This window comes from Leptonotus elevatus, chromosome 7 (genome assembly GCF_054856555.1).
Source record: "Leptonotus elevatus isolate MCC_2025b chromosome 7, RoL_Lele_1.0, whole genome shotgun sequence".
Lineage (NCBI taxonomy): Eukaryota > Metazoa > Chordata > Actinopteri > Syngnathiformes > Syngnathidae > Leptonotus > Leptonotus elevatus.
The window spans coordinates 24,961,015-24,975,221 of NC_141245.1; the positions used below are offsets into that span (position 1 = coordinate 24,961,015).

Here is a 14,207-nt window from a genome sequence, read left to right on the forward strand (position 1 = left end):
AATTCGAAAAAGGGCCCAAAATTAGCAAAAAAAGGTTTTGCGCTTAGCGGGGGTGGATTTTGAAGTGTATCGAAAAAAGGAAAATGCGAATTTTTCCGATGGAAACATAAATACACGTCGCACGTTTTGACCGGATATTACGTCACACGTACGTTTTGTAGTCCCAAAGCAATGTCGGACGATAAAGTAAGGTATGTTTGGGGGGGGACGACGAATCAGAAATCTTTTCGGAATTAATTAAAGAAGCTAATATTAATGCTATTTTAGAGGGAAAACAGCAAAGAAACGCTACGGTTGATCAAGAATTACAAAAGCAAACTCACACGACGTCATCGCACGGCGCAGTCGCTTCCTGGTCTTCTTCTTCTTTTAAATTACTGGTGGATCACATCTCTTACTGGTGTATAGCGCCACCTTCAGCGGCGGAGTCCCCTCTCAATATTCGCAAAAGAAGAACCGATGGAAACGGGCAGAAGTCACATGTCCGTTTTGTGCATTTTTGGTAAATTTGCTTCACAAATTTGATACAATTGGATGGAAACCTAACTGGAACCGTTAATACTCTTGTGGATGATGATAGTATCAAAAGTGGATTTTAAAAGTCTACACACCCCTGTTCAAATGCTTGTTTTTTTTCCATGTAAAAAAAATCTAATAAAATGAGACCAAGAAAAATAATTTCAAACAATTTTTGACCTACCTACACTATATATCTATTTATCTACCTAGCTATGAGTTCCATATTTAATTTTGTAATTGTCAGATTTATTCCTATTAATTCCCATCAATTCCAGTTAATTCTCATGAAAAGTTTACAACTTTGAAAATTTTGCAACCCCCAAAAAAAAGAGTGACGGTAAAAAAATAAATAATTTAAACTGCGTGCACGCACGCCCCTCTCGACAGCCTCTCTCCCCGTTCCGCAGTTAGCGTTAGCGCGTCGTCACTTGTCAGGCCCGATGACGCCGTTACGTCTACATTGACGGCTCTCCCCCCCAAAAAAACACATTTCACAGGCCAGTAAAGCGGCGAATGTGCGCTAAATAAAGAGTGGCTGGGTAATGATTTGCAGAGGCTGGGGGGGGGGGGAGTCGGGGGTGGGGGGGGTGACAGGTTTGTGCGTTTCAGGCTTGCAGGCTTGTCCATCACGCCTCCTCAGGTCCTCGTTTACTGGAGGACGAGGGGGAGGAAGTTGTTTGTGGAAGTCGGAGAGCCGAAAACCCCCATCATTAGTGGGAAGGGGCTGCTGATGAACTGAGGAGCCGCCCTTGACAGCGCCTAGATTGGCCTCTACGGGTTTGCTCCCTTGCTTCCTGTTGCCCGCCGACGCCATGTCAGAGAAAAAAAACCCCAACAACCTCATTTGAGCCAATTACCATTAATGCTCGTGCTCGGGCCAGAAAAAAAAACATGTTAATTTCCCCCCTCGGAAAACAACTGATCTGTATGCCGAGGTTTCAAACAGAAGTTGTGAGGTTTCAAATGAGGGCTTCAAATTAGAGTTTGGAGTCAAGTGAAGTTTCAAACAAAGGCCACAGTTTCAAGTTCGCGTTTGAAACACATTTTAAGTACATTTTAAGGGTTTTAATTGGGGGTTTAAAGCAAGGATAAGTTAAGGAAAACGAATAAAATCACTACAAACAAAATTGGAAGAATTCTTTTTTTTCATAAAGTAACACCAAGGAACTTTTCAACCTTCATGAAATATTTTCATATCTCTTAAAACTAGCTGAATGGTACCTTTGCCATGGCCTGAGGGGGTCTTTATCATTTTTACTGGCACAAAGCAACTTTGAGGAGGACGGTAGGAACACTGGCGCACAAAAAAAACACAAATGTGCTGACTGCTTTATGGCATACGTCGCTTCCTTCTTTACCAATTCGTTACAAAGACGGAAGTCAATGTGAATGTCCACGCACGAATACTGCGTTCATGGCAGAAGCCGCAAAACAACGGAAAGGTTTCGTCTGAGGAGACAAAAAAGAAAAAAAGAGTAAGCTAAAGTAAGCCACCCGCATAAAAGGACGGTCAAAGATCAACAATAGCGCCACCTAGGCATGCAGTACCCTCCATTCATTGAGATGGAAAAGTGGAACTCATGGTATCAATGGAAAAACGATCTAACCCCACAATTCCAACCCTTGGGTGGGTCCCATTTTTAAAGTCCTGTGTGTGACCCGGATGAGCGTTGAACCCGCAACCTCCCAGTCTCAGGGCGGACACTCTACCATTATGGCCAGTGAGCTGGTAAACATGTATATCCCGTTGGCGTAATTGCCATGGATATATTTGCAACGTACAGTCAGAGGTGGGATTCGAACCCGCGACCTCTTTGTTACTGGACAATGCCGTGTCAGAGAGCTGGTCATGATGAAAAGTTGTATGTGTGGAAGTGGGCGTGGCAAGTGGGCAAAAGTTCAATGTTAGTTCCGTTGGAAATGAATGGAGAAAAGTGCGAGTGGTGTAAATAATGTGCAATCAGACGGTAAATACCCTGGAAGGCGTGAATTTTTCAAGCAAGTTGAAACTCGCGTAATTGGTGTCAATCGGAAGTTTTACGTGGGAGTTGTTTCTCGGCAAAAAAGGGAGGAGAATAAAAATCACGATAAAAATATGTTCCAGCATTCCCACAATTATAGTCAAAATTTTTATTTATTTTTTTTCTTGAAAAAAAAAAGAATCACAATAAAAATAAATAATAAAAAATCACAATAAAAATATGTTCCAGCATTCCCACAATTATAGTCAATTTTTTTTTTCTTGAAAAAAAAATAAATAAATTATAGTCAAAATTTACATTTTACCCCCAAAAATGACAACTAATTAAAATGTAAAAAAAACAACAACAAAAACACAAAATAGGGAATAAAAAGAAACCTACTATAGATATATATATATATATATATATATAAATAAAATTAAAATTAAAATCCAAAACTAATATAACCCTGGTTTGAAGCAAATTTTGAGGATTAAAATGACACTCGGAGTTTCAAATTACATTTTGAATTTACGTTACTTCCACTCTTTCAAATGAGGGTTCGGAGCCAAGGTGAGGGTTCCAAACCAGGATGAGCGGTCATGTCGTCGTGGTCAGGGTTTCAAATGAATTCAGTTCATTCAAATCAAATATGGTCTCAAGCCCAGAAGGGTTTCAGTTGACCGTCTTAAGCCACTGTTCAGGTTTCAAGCAGAGGATAAGATTTGGAAACAAAAGTTAGAGGGCGGAGCCAATTTTGGGCTTCACAATAAGGTTTCGAGCCCGGGTTAGGGTTTGAATTTAGGAATGGTTTCGATTGAAGTCCAAGCCTCGGGGGTGGGCTTGATTCACACACAAATGCGCAATGTTGTAGTGTCGGTTTTGTGTGTTTCCTCAGGAGCCGTTCACAAGCTTGTTTCTCTGCGCCAACAATAACAAATTTGACCAACCGGACCGCATCTTTTCCTCCATCGCCCGATCGTGGAGGAACTGCCAGCGAGACACCTCCGACATCAAGGTCAGTCCACTCGGAACAAAAATACATAAATAAAGCGTCATGGTGGATGTGGCCATTTTGAAAAAGAGAAGTTTTTTTTGTTAACAATAGGAGTTCCCCCTTCCAAGCTTCATTCATCGTTTACAGAGTTTTGAGTTCTGTTTCACATGCGGCTCTCACCTTGGGGTTTCCAGCCCGGTTTAGGGTTTCAAATGAGGGATTCAAGAAAGGTTGAGGCCAGGGTGGGAAGTTGAGGTTTTAAACAGGGTTTCGATTTGTCAAATTATTATTATTTTTTTCAAATTAGGATTTGAAGAACAGGTTATGGTATTCAGGTTTGGAAACAATGTTAGAGTTTCAAATGACGGTTTTCAAGCCTAGCGTTGGTGTTTCATTGCGGGAATTCGATCCACAACAAATTACAAATTAGTTTGAAGCAAAGATTGTTAGTATTTCAAATTAAGGTTTCAACTAACCATGTGTTTGGGAATCGGGCTTCAAATGAGGGATTGGAAACAAGGTCAGGATTTTGAAAGCAACATTTTTAAACCATGGTTAAGAGTTGAATGTTCAAATTAATGTCAGGTCAATGGTTAGGATTAGGGGTTTCAACCACAGGTTCGAAGAAGAGGTTATGGTTTCAAATTAGTGTTTGCAAACAATATTAAGGCTTTAAAATTAGGGTTTCGAGCCACAGTCCGAGTTTCACGATAGGGTTTTAATAAGGGATTCGAAACAAGGGTTCGAAGCCATGGTTAGGGTTTGTAGTTTGGGCTTCAAAGCAAAGTTTAGGATTTAAAATGAATGCCCACTCACGGTTAGATTTCCAAACATGGGTTATGGTTTTAAATGAGGGATTCAAGATGCGGGTGATGGCTTCAAGCCTGGGTTCGGGATTCAATGAAAAACATGGGAATTGTAAACAAGGTCAGGGTTTTCAACAAGGGGTCAAAGTCCGTGGCTAGGGTTTAAAATTCAGGTTTTATGGCAGAGTTTGGGCTCATGTTGAAATTCTGCTTTCAAGGCAGGATGAACAGATGTCAATAGTTGGGTTTCCATCCAACCATTTTTATTAAAATTTTCGAGAAATGCGAAAATAAAACGGAATGGAAACGCTAGAAATTTGAAAAAGGGCCCAAAATTAGCAAAAAATAAGTTTTTTGGAATTTGGATAATCAATGTCAGAAGATAAAGTAAGGTATGTTTGGGGAGACGACGAAACTGAAATCATTTTGGAATTAATTAAAGAAGTGAATATTAACGCAATTTTAGATGGAAAACAGCAAAGAAACGGCTTATCAAGAATTACAAAAGCAAACTCCTACGACGTCATCGCACGGCGCAATCGCTTCCAGGTCTTTTTCTTCTTCTTTGAAATTACTGGTGGATCACATTTCTATGGTATATAGCGCCACCTACAGCGGCGGAGTCCCGTCTCAATATTCACAAAAGAACAACAGATGGAAACGGGCAGAAGGTAAATTCGCTTACAAAATTCAATACAATTTGGATGGAAACCAGACTACTGTGATTTCGAGCAGTCCACAATCCGAAATCTCTTCCCAAGTAATGAACATGCTCGCATTCGAAAGTGCAGGCGTACCTAATCTTGTGGCCAGCGAGCGCATATCTGGCTGCACACTGCAGCAGCTAAAATATTCTATTAATTATAAATGCCGTGTTCAAACACAGAAACCTTCACACGGAAATCCCCCCCCACCACCACCACCCCCCCATCCAACACCAGAAGAAAAAAAAATCCACATTTTCATCCGTTGTAACGAAAACAACAAAAAATGTATATTTTATCGAAGGCACTTAAAACAAAGAGCCAAAGCCCTTGTGAAGAAAAAAGAAAGACAAGAAAGAGCGAAGGGAAAAGCGCTGAACCCTGCTGATTTGCCTCCATTTTGCCTGAGCGCGTAGCACGCACGCACGCAGCAGGAATAGGCGCTGACCTCAAAGTGTCATCCCTTTTCCAGCGCAGCCTGGTAGCGGGCGGGCGGGCGGGCGCGCTCGCTCGCCGCCGGCAATTAATAAAGCATTAATGACAAGAGCCGTTTGAAACGCACTCTTTCTTTCCCCGTGTCGGGACAGCGGTTTTCCTCGCTCGCTGCCAGCCCGGCACTCGCACGGCACTCTTGTTAACAAATAGCGCACTGCACATCACAACTGTACTTTAGCGCGCGCGTGTACCGCATTGTTGCCATTCAACGTCTGCTCAGCCTTTTTTTTTCGCCTTTCCGTCGCCATCTTAAACGTCTTGTGGTGGGCGGAATAATATTGAAGTCATTAATACCGTGTACATCGTAATAAATATAATAATAATATAATAATATAAAATAAATATATTATATAATAATCATTAAATCATTTAATACAATAAAAATAAATAAAAACTTACAACTAATAAATAATAAAACATTTCAATAAAAAATAAATAAATAAAATACAATTTTATTTAAAAATCATAATAATAAAATATAGGCGGCACGGTGGCTAACTGGTTAGCACGTCCGCCTCCCGGTGCAAAGGTTGTGAGATCAAGTCCGGGCTTCGGCCTTCCTGGGTGGAGTTTGCATGTTCTCCCCGTGCCTGCGTGGGTTTTCTCCGGGTACTCCGCTTTCCTCCCACATTCCAAAAACATGCATGGCAGGTGAATTGGACACTCCAAATTGTCCATAGGTGCGATTGTGAGTGTGGTTGTTCGTCTCTGTGTGCCCTGCGATTGGCTGGCAACCAGTTCAGGGTGTACCCCGCCTACTGCCCGAAGCCAGCTGGGATAGGCTCCAGCAACCCCCGCGACCCTTGTGAGGACAAGCGGTACAGAAAATGGATGGATGGATGGATAATAATAAAATATAATATAAATGAATAAATAAACCAGAGTTCGTGTTTTAAACAAGTGTTGTATTTGGAGCTAAGGTTCGGGTTCCAAATCAGGGAAAGGGTTTCAAATGAAAGTTTGGAGCCAAGGGTAGGGTTTCAAATTAGGGTTTGAAATCAACGCAGATGTGTCTTTCTGGACTGCGAAAAACCCAACAACACACTGGTTTGCCGGTCCGCAAAAGTTATGGACTTCTATGAACCGGTCCGTGGTAGGAAAAAGGTGTGGGGGGGGGGGGCACTGCACCACATGATCTCAATGATCTCGTTCCTAATATTGTGTTAAATGTATTTTGTAGCCCGAGTACGGCAAAATCTTCCAAACTGTCAGTACGATGCACTTGCCGGAGCGCCACTGCAACATTCAGCATATCTGTGTTTAATCTGGATCTGATCCAGATTTGACAGCAGTGTGAACAGCACAGTGTTAACACCATCTGAGGACATTTGTTGAGCCAGTGGAACTAAAAGGAGCACAACCAAAATGGCTTCCAAGGGAAGAAAACAAATTGAAAAAAAATGTTGTTAAGTCAATCTTTTTGTTTTGTTTAGTTTGGTGTTGGATCGCATGCGACGCGTCTTAATGAAGCGCCCGCTCAAACAGAAGTTGAGACTTAAGACTTGAGCCGAGAGTCAGGCGGTGGGTAGAAGGTCATCCGGGGGCCCAGGAGACGGAGGCGGGTGGCTATTAGGCTGCCTGATTAAAAAGTTTTTCCCGGGGTCTCGCCTTCATTAACCTCCAGCGGTCGTGACCACCGCGAGAGCCGGCCGACTTGTCCTGACCGTCGTCACGTGACCTCTCAAGTCAGATGGAAACAACACCTCAACAACCCCCTTGATGAACAGACTCGCTTTAAATTTGTTTGACTCATTCACTCCCAGCCATTTTGACTGAAGCAACCCCTTTCGCTCCCGGCTGTTTACTTGATTTTGACTGATTTTGCAAGGCCCACAGAATATTGTGTTCTATTGCTATAAAAACATGGAACCTAACAAAATATAGATTGGAGTCTCTTCTTTTATCAGGGAAAAAAAGTATATCTCTATCTGTCTTGCAGCAATTAGCATTAGAATATAGCTAAGTTTCATCATTATTCACTAATCTGTTTAAAACAGAGCTTTTTGCAACATGGCCCTGGTTGATCTCTTATACTCTGCTGCCACCTACTGGCCGTTTTTTTTGTAATAACTACCATTGCTTCAACCGTTCTGTGCAGTTGAGAGGCTAAAATAGAACATATTTCTACGTTTTTGGGAGCAAATGAGTTAAATAAGACTTTAAGCCTTGGTTGAGGTTTCTAATTATGTTTTTTTTAAGCCTGGGTTAGGTTTTCAAGTTATGCTTTCAAATCTCGGTTAGGGTTTTAAATTCAGGTTTGAAAGCAAAGGTAAGGTTTTGAAATGTGGGTTTCAAACCTGGGTTAGCGTTACAAATATATATTTTTTATACAAGGTTATGTTTTCAAACGAAGGTTTCAAGCCACCTGGGCTGGGGTTTTAAACCAGGATTACGGTTTCTAATTCGGGTTTCAAGGCTTTATCTGATCTGAATTCTCTGAGTGGACAGTTTGACTCAATTGGATGAGTTTCGTGTGGAAGAACGAGCCCCCCCAAAACACGTCAGCTCCTTGGAAGTTATTTCCCGCATTTACACTCCTTGTCGCCGTTAGCTGTTCCTATACTTTTGTCACACGCACACCCAGAACATTCCCAGTGTGCAGACGCTTCATTGGGTCGACGTTTGGCTCACCCACTCACGGTTGCGCTAAACCGCAGACGGGAAATACCGGGCACTCCTTTTCTTAAAGGGACGGTAGCTGATTTTCTAAGCTTGTCAATCACACAATGTCATTATTTGGATGTGTGCGATTCCAGCAGCTGTTGACTCGCTTCCACTTCAATTTAACACGCTAACACTTCAGTGTGTCATAATAAGTGTGAAGAGAAAAAAAAAAAAACGGCACCTTTCACTTTTCGCACCTTGTTGTTTGGCGTGTTTCTGTTACCTTTCACCTTGTTGTTGTTTCTTTGTTTTGTTTTTTTAAATAGCAGACCAGCAGTCGGAATTGACGAATAGTATAAGCCACAATTTGAACATTAACACTGCACATGGAAAATGTGAAAATGCTTTATTAGTATAACATTTCTCAAACTATATATATATATAATGGCAATATTTTGGGGGCTTTTTTTTTTCCAAATAACAAAAAATAATTTGCATAGTGTGTTTTGCATGAGTCCAGTGTGACGAGACGTGTGGTGGTCCGACCCGCAGGAGCTGATCCCGGAGTTCTTCTACCTGCCGGAGATGTTGGTCAACGCCAACGGTTACCGTCTGGGAATGCGGGAGGACCACACTATGGTGGGCGACGTGGACTTGCCGGCCTGGGCCAAGACCCCCGAAGACTTTGTGAGGATCAACAGAATGGTGAGGAGCATATTGATTGCCTGATATTTATTTTTTTTCTTTATTATACAATCACTATTTTTTTATTTTTTGGGGGTCGGAAATTCGTCATATTTTGTAGTTAATCTGGTAAAGAAGGCTATTTTGAAAATGTGTTTCGTATAATACAATTACTATATATTTTTGTATTTTTATTAAAAAAATTATTATTTTCCAAATTAAAGTTCATATCATTTTCTCTCTTTTTTTTTTATCTAGTGTATTTTTTTCCGCTAAATTTACCATAATTGATTTTTCTACAATTGTGCCTTAAATATGTCTGTGGACTTCATGTCAACTGTAATAATCATGATCATTTTCATAACGTGTTCAAAGAATTGATTTCTACAGTGCGGGTTTGATGCCCACAGTTGTCATATGCATGAGTGAACGACAATGACATGTTTTTCACGCACGAGTCCGCAAAGTAGTGTTAAATTTTATCGGCCATTTTTAAATTTAGTCCCAAGTTTTAGTCCCGTTTCAATTACATTTGTTAGTTTTATAATAGTTAGTCAACCTCATCCCGTTTTTATTTAGTCCATTTTTAGTCGAGTATAAATCGAGCATTTTCGTCTTTATTTTCGTCCCAACAAAAACTGTCAATGTTTTAGTCTAGTTATATATATATATATATTTTAAAAAAAACATTGACAGTTTTTTTTTTGTCAGCAGATAATGTTGGACAAAATTTCATATAAAATGTTCTCTCATCTTTGTGATGAAAAACAACTTGATACACGATTACAGTTGATCAAAAAGTGGCTACTACCTGCTCCATGCTACGAGCTAGTAAGTTAGCTAGTAAGTTAGCCAGTATTAGTTAGCGGTTTGTTGTTGGAAAGTTATAGTCGATGGATTAATGTCACGTTCTAACTATAATTTTGTGACATTGTGTCACAGAGACAAGATTTTACAAAATCATTTCATTTCCGTCTCGTTTTTGTTCATGAGCTAAAATATCCATAGATTTTAGTCCAGTTTTTATGAGTTGGCAAAAATGTATACTGATTTAGTGCCAGTTTTTTTCGTCTCGTCTAGTTTTTAGTCTGGTGAAAAATGTGCGTTGACGAAATTATTTTTGTTTCGTTTTGGGTGATGAAAGGAAGCTCAGAATCGTTCTGTCGGCGCTGCGATGAAATTCAACAAAATTGCCTGGGAGCGGCTGCGCCACTATTTAGACGTGGTCCGACTTTCTGCCACCAAATTGTCTACGGCCAGCAGGGCGCAAAACCGTCCGGCAAATTGGCAAGCACCAAAATCATGACTGGGCCAGCAATTCCGAAAGCGCCTTTAACCAAAATAGGAGCTTAAAAGTCACGACGCTAATGAGTAAACGGGATGGATGGATTTTCTGTCCTTTTGCCCGCCTTTTTGGAGTTTTTGGGCGGAACACGTCCAGAACACGTTTGACCTTTTCAGCCTGAGTGACACCGCCGGGCCGCTCTTCCGGAGGTGACCTTTCTGTAGTCAGCCGGTCCACGGGCGGCGCAGACCGCCGAGCGCTCGAATTCCACAACATGCGCCGATGAACGCGTCGCCATCTTCTCTGCGCCGCCAAATTTTTGTCTTCTTTTGTTCTCGTCTGCAGCAATCTCGCCTCCTTTATTATTTCGTTTGGCGCCGCGCCCCCCCCTCCTTTCCCCACCCTTTCTCTTTCCCTCCCTCGCTTCCTCCCACTTTCCATCTTTGCATGTGCCACTTCCAATTGCGATGACATGCCCCGTGGCAAACTGTGCCTGCGTGAGCGAGCGCGCGTGTGCGTGTGCGTGAGCGTAGCCTTTGTTGCTAATGGCTGTTTTTTCCTCACTCTGCGCAGCGCTTCCGCCAACGCTCGCATTGTGCGGCGTACAGTCGCATTTATCAGCCCGCCGGCCCCGCCGCCTTATCTGCGCTCTCGCGCAACGCACAATAAAATACGCGGCGGTGGCGGAGGACGCCCTCGCAAGGTCGTTCGTCAGGCTCATTTTACGCCAAATTGGATCCCGGTTAGCATGGCGGCCGTTTGTCTCCCGGAATGATGAGGTGCTATTTTTAAGCGGGCGCGCGCGAGCTGATGACAGCACAACACATCACGTTGCTAATATTGCTGCTGTTTTTCTGTTCAATCTGTCATTTGACACTCGCCGGTTATAACATGATGTGCACGTTACACTTATTACAATGAGATTAGATGCAGCGATATATTTATAGAATATAGAATCAGTATTATATTAGGGATATATCCTAAAAAAATGCTTAATATGATGTCCATGTTTCCTTTTTTTTTTTATGGTCATTTGCAACATATATTTTTAGAAACATTTTTTCAGTAACAGAAATCTTGAATACAGTTTTCATAATAGAACACAAATAATCCAGTCTTTTATTTATTACATTAGTTTTGGACTTCTGTGAGGACGTTTTTTTTAAAAGTCAGTTATATTTCCTTAATTTCTCAGCAAATAATGCATAAATATTGTGCATAATTCAGATTTCAGTTGATCTCTACATCTTCGTCAGGACATTTGAAAATACATGTGACGTATATATATATATTGTATATATTATGTATTTATATTTTCTCAGCGACAAAATGTGAAAATCTTAAAATTGTGCATCATATCTGTGCTTTTTATTTTTTTACCTCTTTGTTAGGCCAAAATATATCATCATTTCTTAGCGAATAATACATGAATCTTAAGACCCATAAATGATTGCAGCGGACGCGACATATTTGCATTTGTAAACCAATAAAAACACATCATTTGGATGATGTCAGCAGTTCTGGTTCATGATTGGATCGTCGCTGACCAATCACAATCCAAAGTTGATTTGCATGACGTTCATGTTAAAAATGTTACTTATTAGCTGCGTAAGTCAACAACACGTTACAGCCGTTACCTTTTTTTGCCATGTAAAAAAAAGTTTAAAAAAAATACAAATAAAAAATTGCCCAGCAAAAAAAAAAAAAAATGCAGGACTGAAGGTGTTAATAACAACATAATGTTTGTTGTGACTGGATTTCGGTCCTTGATGTTGTTACTCTTATTTTTTCATATAGGCCTTTATTCTGTCATATAGAATCGAGCATGGTGCGAGCTGGAGTTAATGAGTGACCCGTTGTCAGGACGTACTTTCACTTGAGGACCCAAAAGCAAACAGGGCACCGAAGTGGAAAAGTAAAAGTTGTTCTACACAAAAGAAATGTCTTGTTCTCCGTTGACTTTGACATTTCCAAATTGTGCTCTTCACGTGTCAATTAGAATTGGGTTGGCCTTGGTGGAGGTCTGAACGTACTCTTCTGGAATCTAATTCTTTCCCACAGCTGTTGCATTGACTCTCGTTAGACCGGGCGGGGTACCTAATGTTTTGTCCCATACATTTTGCTGCTTCTGCAAGGTCCCGCGAGGTCGTCTGCGCGACCGAGTGCTGCCGAATACGAACGGACAACGTGTGTCATCTCTTCCTGTGTGTGTGCGTGCGTGCGTGCGTGCGTGCGTGCGTGCGTGCGTGCGTGCGTGTGCGCCTCTCATCTCTAATTGGCCCCTGTGCTCGTCGGGCAGGCGCTGGAGAGCGAGTTTGTGTCGTGTCAGCTGCATCAGTGGATTGACCTCGTTTTCGGCTACAAGCAGCGCGGGCCCGAGGCGGTGCGCGCCCTCAACGTCTTTCATCACCTGACCTACGAGGGCAGCGTCAGCCTGGACGCCATCGCGGACCCTTTGACCAGAGAGGTTGGTGAAACGCGTGCGCACGCTCACGTGGATATAAAAGCAAGGTTATTATAGTCGACCGAAACGAAAGAAATAAGTTGAATTAGAATTGGAGGGAAAAAAAAGGTTTTTGTTTACAAAATAAGGAAGGAAATGAAATAAAACCAAAAAAATGCTTTTGACGCCGTTGATGTGAATTGTCGTCAACGGCAACCCGGATGAGGAGCAGCAATGACGGCAATTGTCGTCAAGCACATTTTTCAATCGGAATAGGCGGAGAAAAGTCTTACGCAACTCTGGTTTGATCGTTAAAGTGGGAAAGTAAAAAAAAAGAAAACTGAAAAATAAGCTATGACCAGCAGATGGCGGGCTTGAGTCTCTTTTGGATGAAATCTTTTGGGGTGGGTATCGTTTAAAATTGCCTCAATGCATTTGATTTTGATTCACAAGAGTTCAGTTCGATTCAATTTCAATTTTTCCCGATTCGATTCACTTCCGTTCAATCTGATATTGATTCATTATGGAACATCAATTCTTCTTAAATATCAAAGACATGATAAAAAAAAAAAACTCCACAATCATTAAATTCCAAATTACATTTTGCAGAAGCAGTAACGATTTATTTATTAATGAAAATAAGGTGCTATAAGTGTTACACAAACATGGGTGCAATAAGTCAGGTCTTTCATAAATGTAAGAAAATACTTTGAAATTCATGAAGACAGTCAATTTCAAGAAAAAAAATGACTTTAAAATTGTATTGTCTTGTTAATATATTGGGGGGAAAAGAGATATTAAAATAATCGATTCCCGGTTTTATGAATCAATATCACTCTTGAAAAGGAAAATTTATTTGATATCGATTATTAGATTTATTTAAACCCAGCACTAGAAATGTACACACTTGAAGTTTACTCTATTACACAATTCTTAGTGAGCTTCTTTTTTTTTGCACTCGACAAATACTCCGTATATAAACAATATTAAAATAATAAAAACTCAATTAAAACCAAGTTTTAAAAATCCCAAACAATTGTGATGCTGAACGAACCCGGCAAAAATCGCGGTTGGCAAGTTGCCCTGTTCATTTTGGTTCTTGGGCTCCATCTAGAGGTTCACAAAAGAACTGTGCAGAATGTTGCCTTAAAAGATTCTTCTTCTTTTTTTTTTATTCAGTCCACTGCAACCTTTAAATGTGCTTGAGTTGTACTGAACTTCAACGTAATTGACATTTAATCTTTGTGAATGATGAACTGCAAATACGCGGGAGATTACAAGATCGGTCTCCACGGCGACCGAGCCCCCCCCCCCGCTTGCGTTACTCACGGCCGACAGAACTTCCTGTCGGCGCGCGTCCCGGCACGCGGGTCGTCTCGGAAAAGCAAAACAGTGACTCATCGTCAGTCGCTTCCCGTTTGATGACGGGCCTCCCGCTTGCAACCCGATCGATGAGCACGTGAGCGATCCTCTGAGGTCGGGGCGTCGATAGCCGAGCAGGCGCGTCTCATTGTTCTCACCGCATTAATTGAATATCTATGAGCTGCGGCGCGCCCGCTTGCGAATCGCTTGATTGCGGCGGCAGCTGCCGTTGCAATGTGGCTCTTTTCCGGGACGACGGGCTTTTTTTTTTCCTTGTGATGTCCGCCATCTGCTGTCTGCACAACAAGTCATTTATAGACTGTCACTTCCAGCGGCGCCTTTATTTG

General features: G+C 41.4%; 1 protein-coding gene across 1 annotated transcript in view; it reads left to right on the forward strand.

Moving 5' to 3' along the window:
- The window catches only part of nbeab (neurobeachin b), a 263,722-nt gene that overhangs the window by 214,684 nt on the left and 34,831 nt on the right, over nt 1-14,207 (forward strand). The window contains exons 45-47 of the mRNA XM_086080779.1: nt 3,379-3,498; nt 8,639-8,791; nt 12,355-12,522. Of these exons, the coding sequence (XP_085936905.1) occupies nt 3,379-3,498; nt 8,639-8,791; nt 12,355-12,522 (441 nt within the window). The remainder of the gene's footprint in view (nt 1-3,378; nt 3,499-8,638; nt 8,792-12,354; nt 12,523-14,207) is intronic.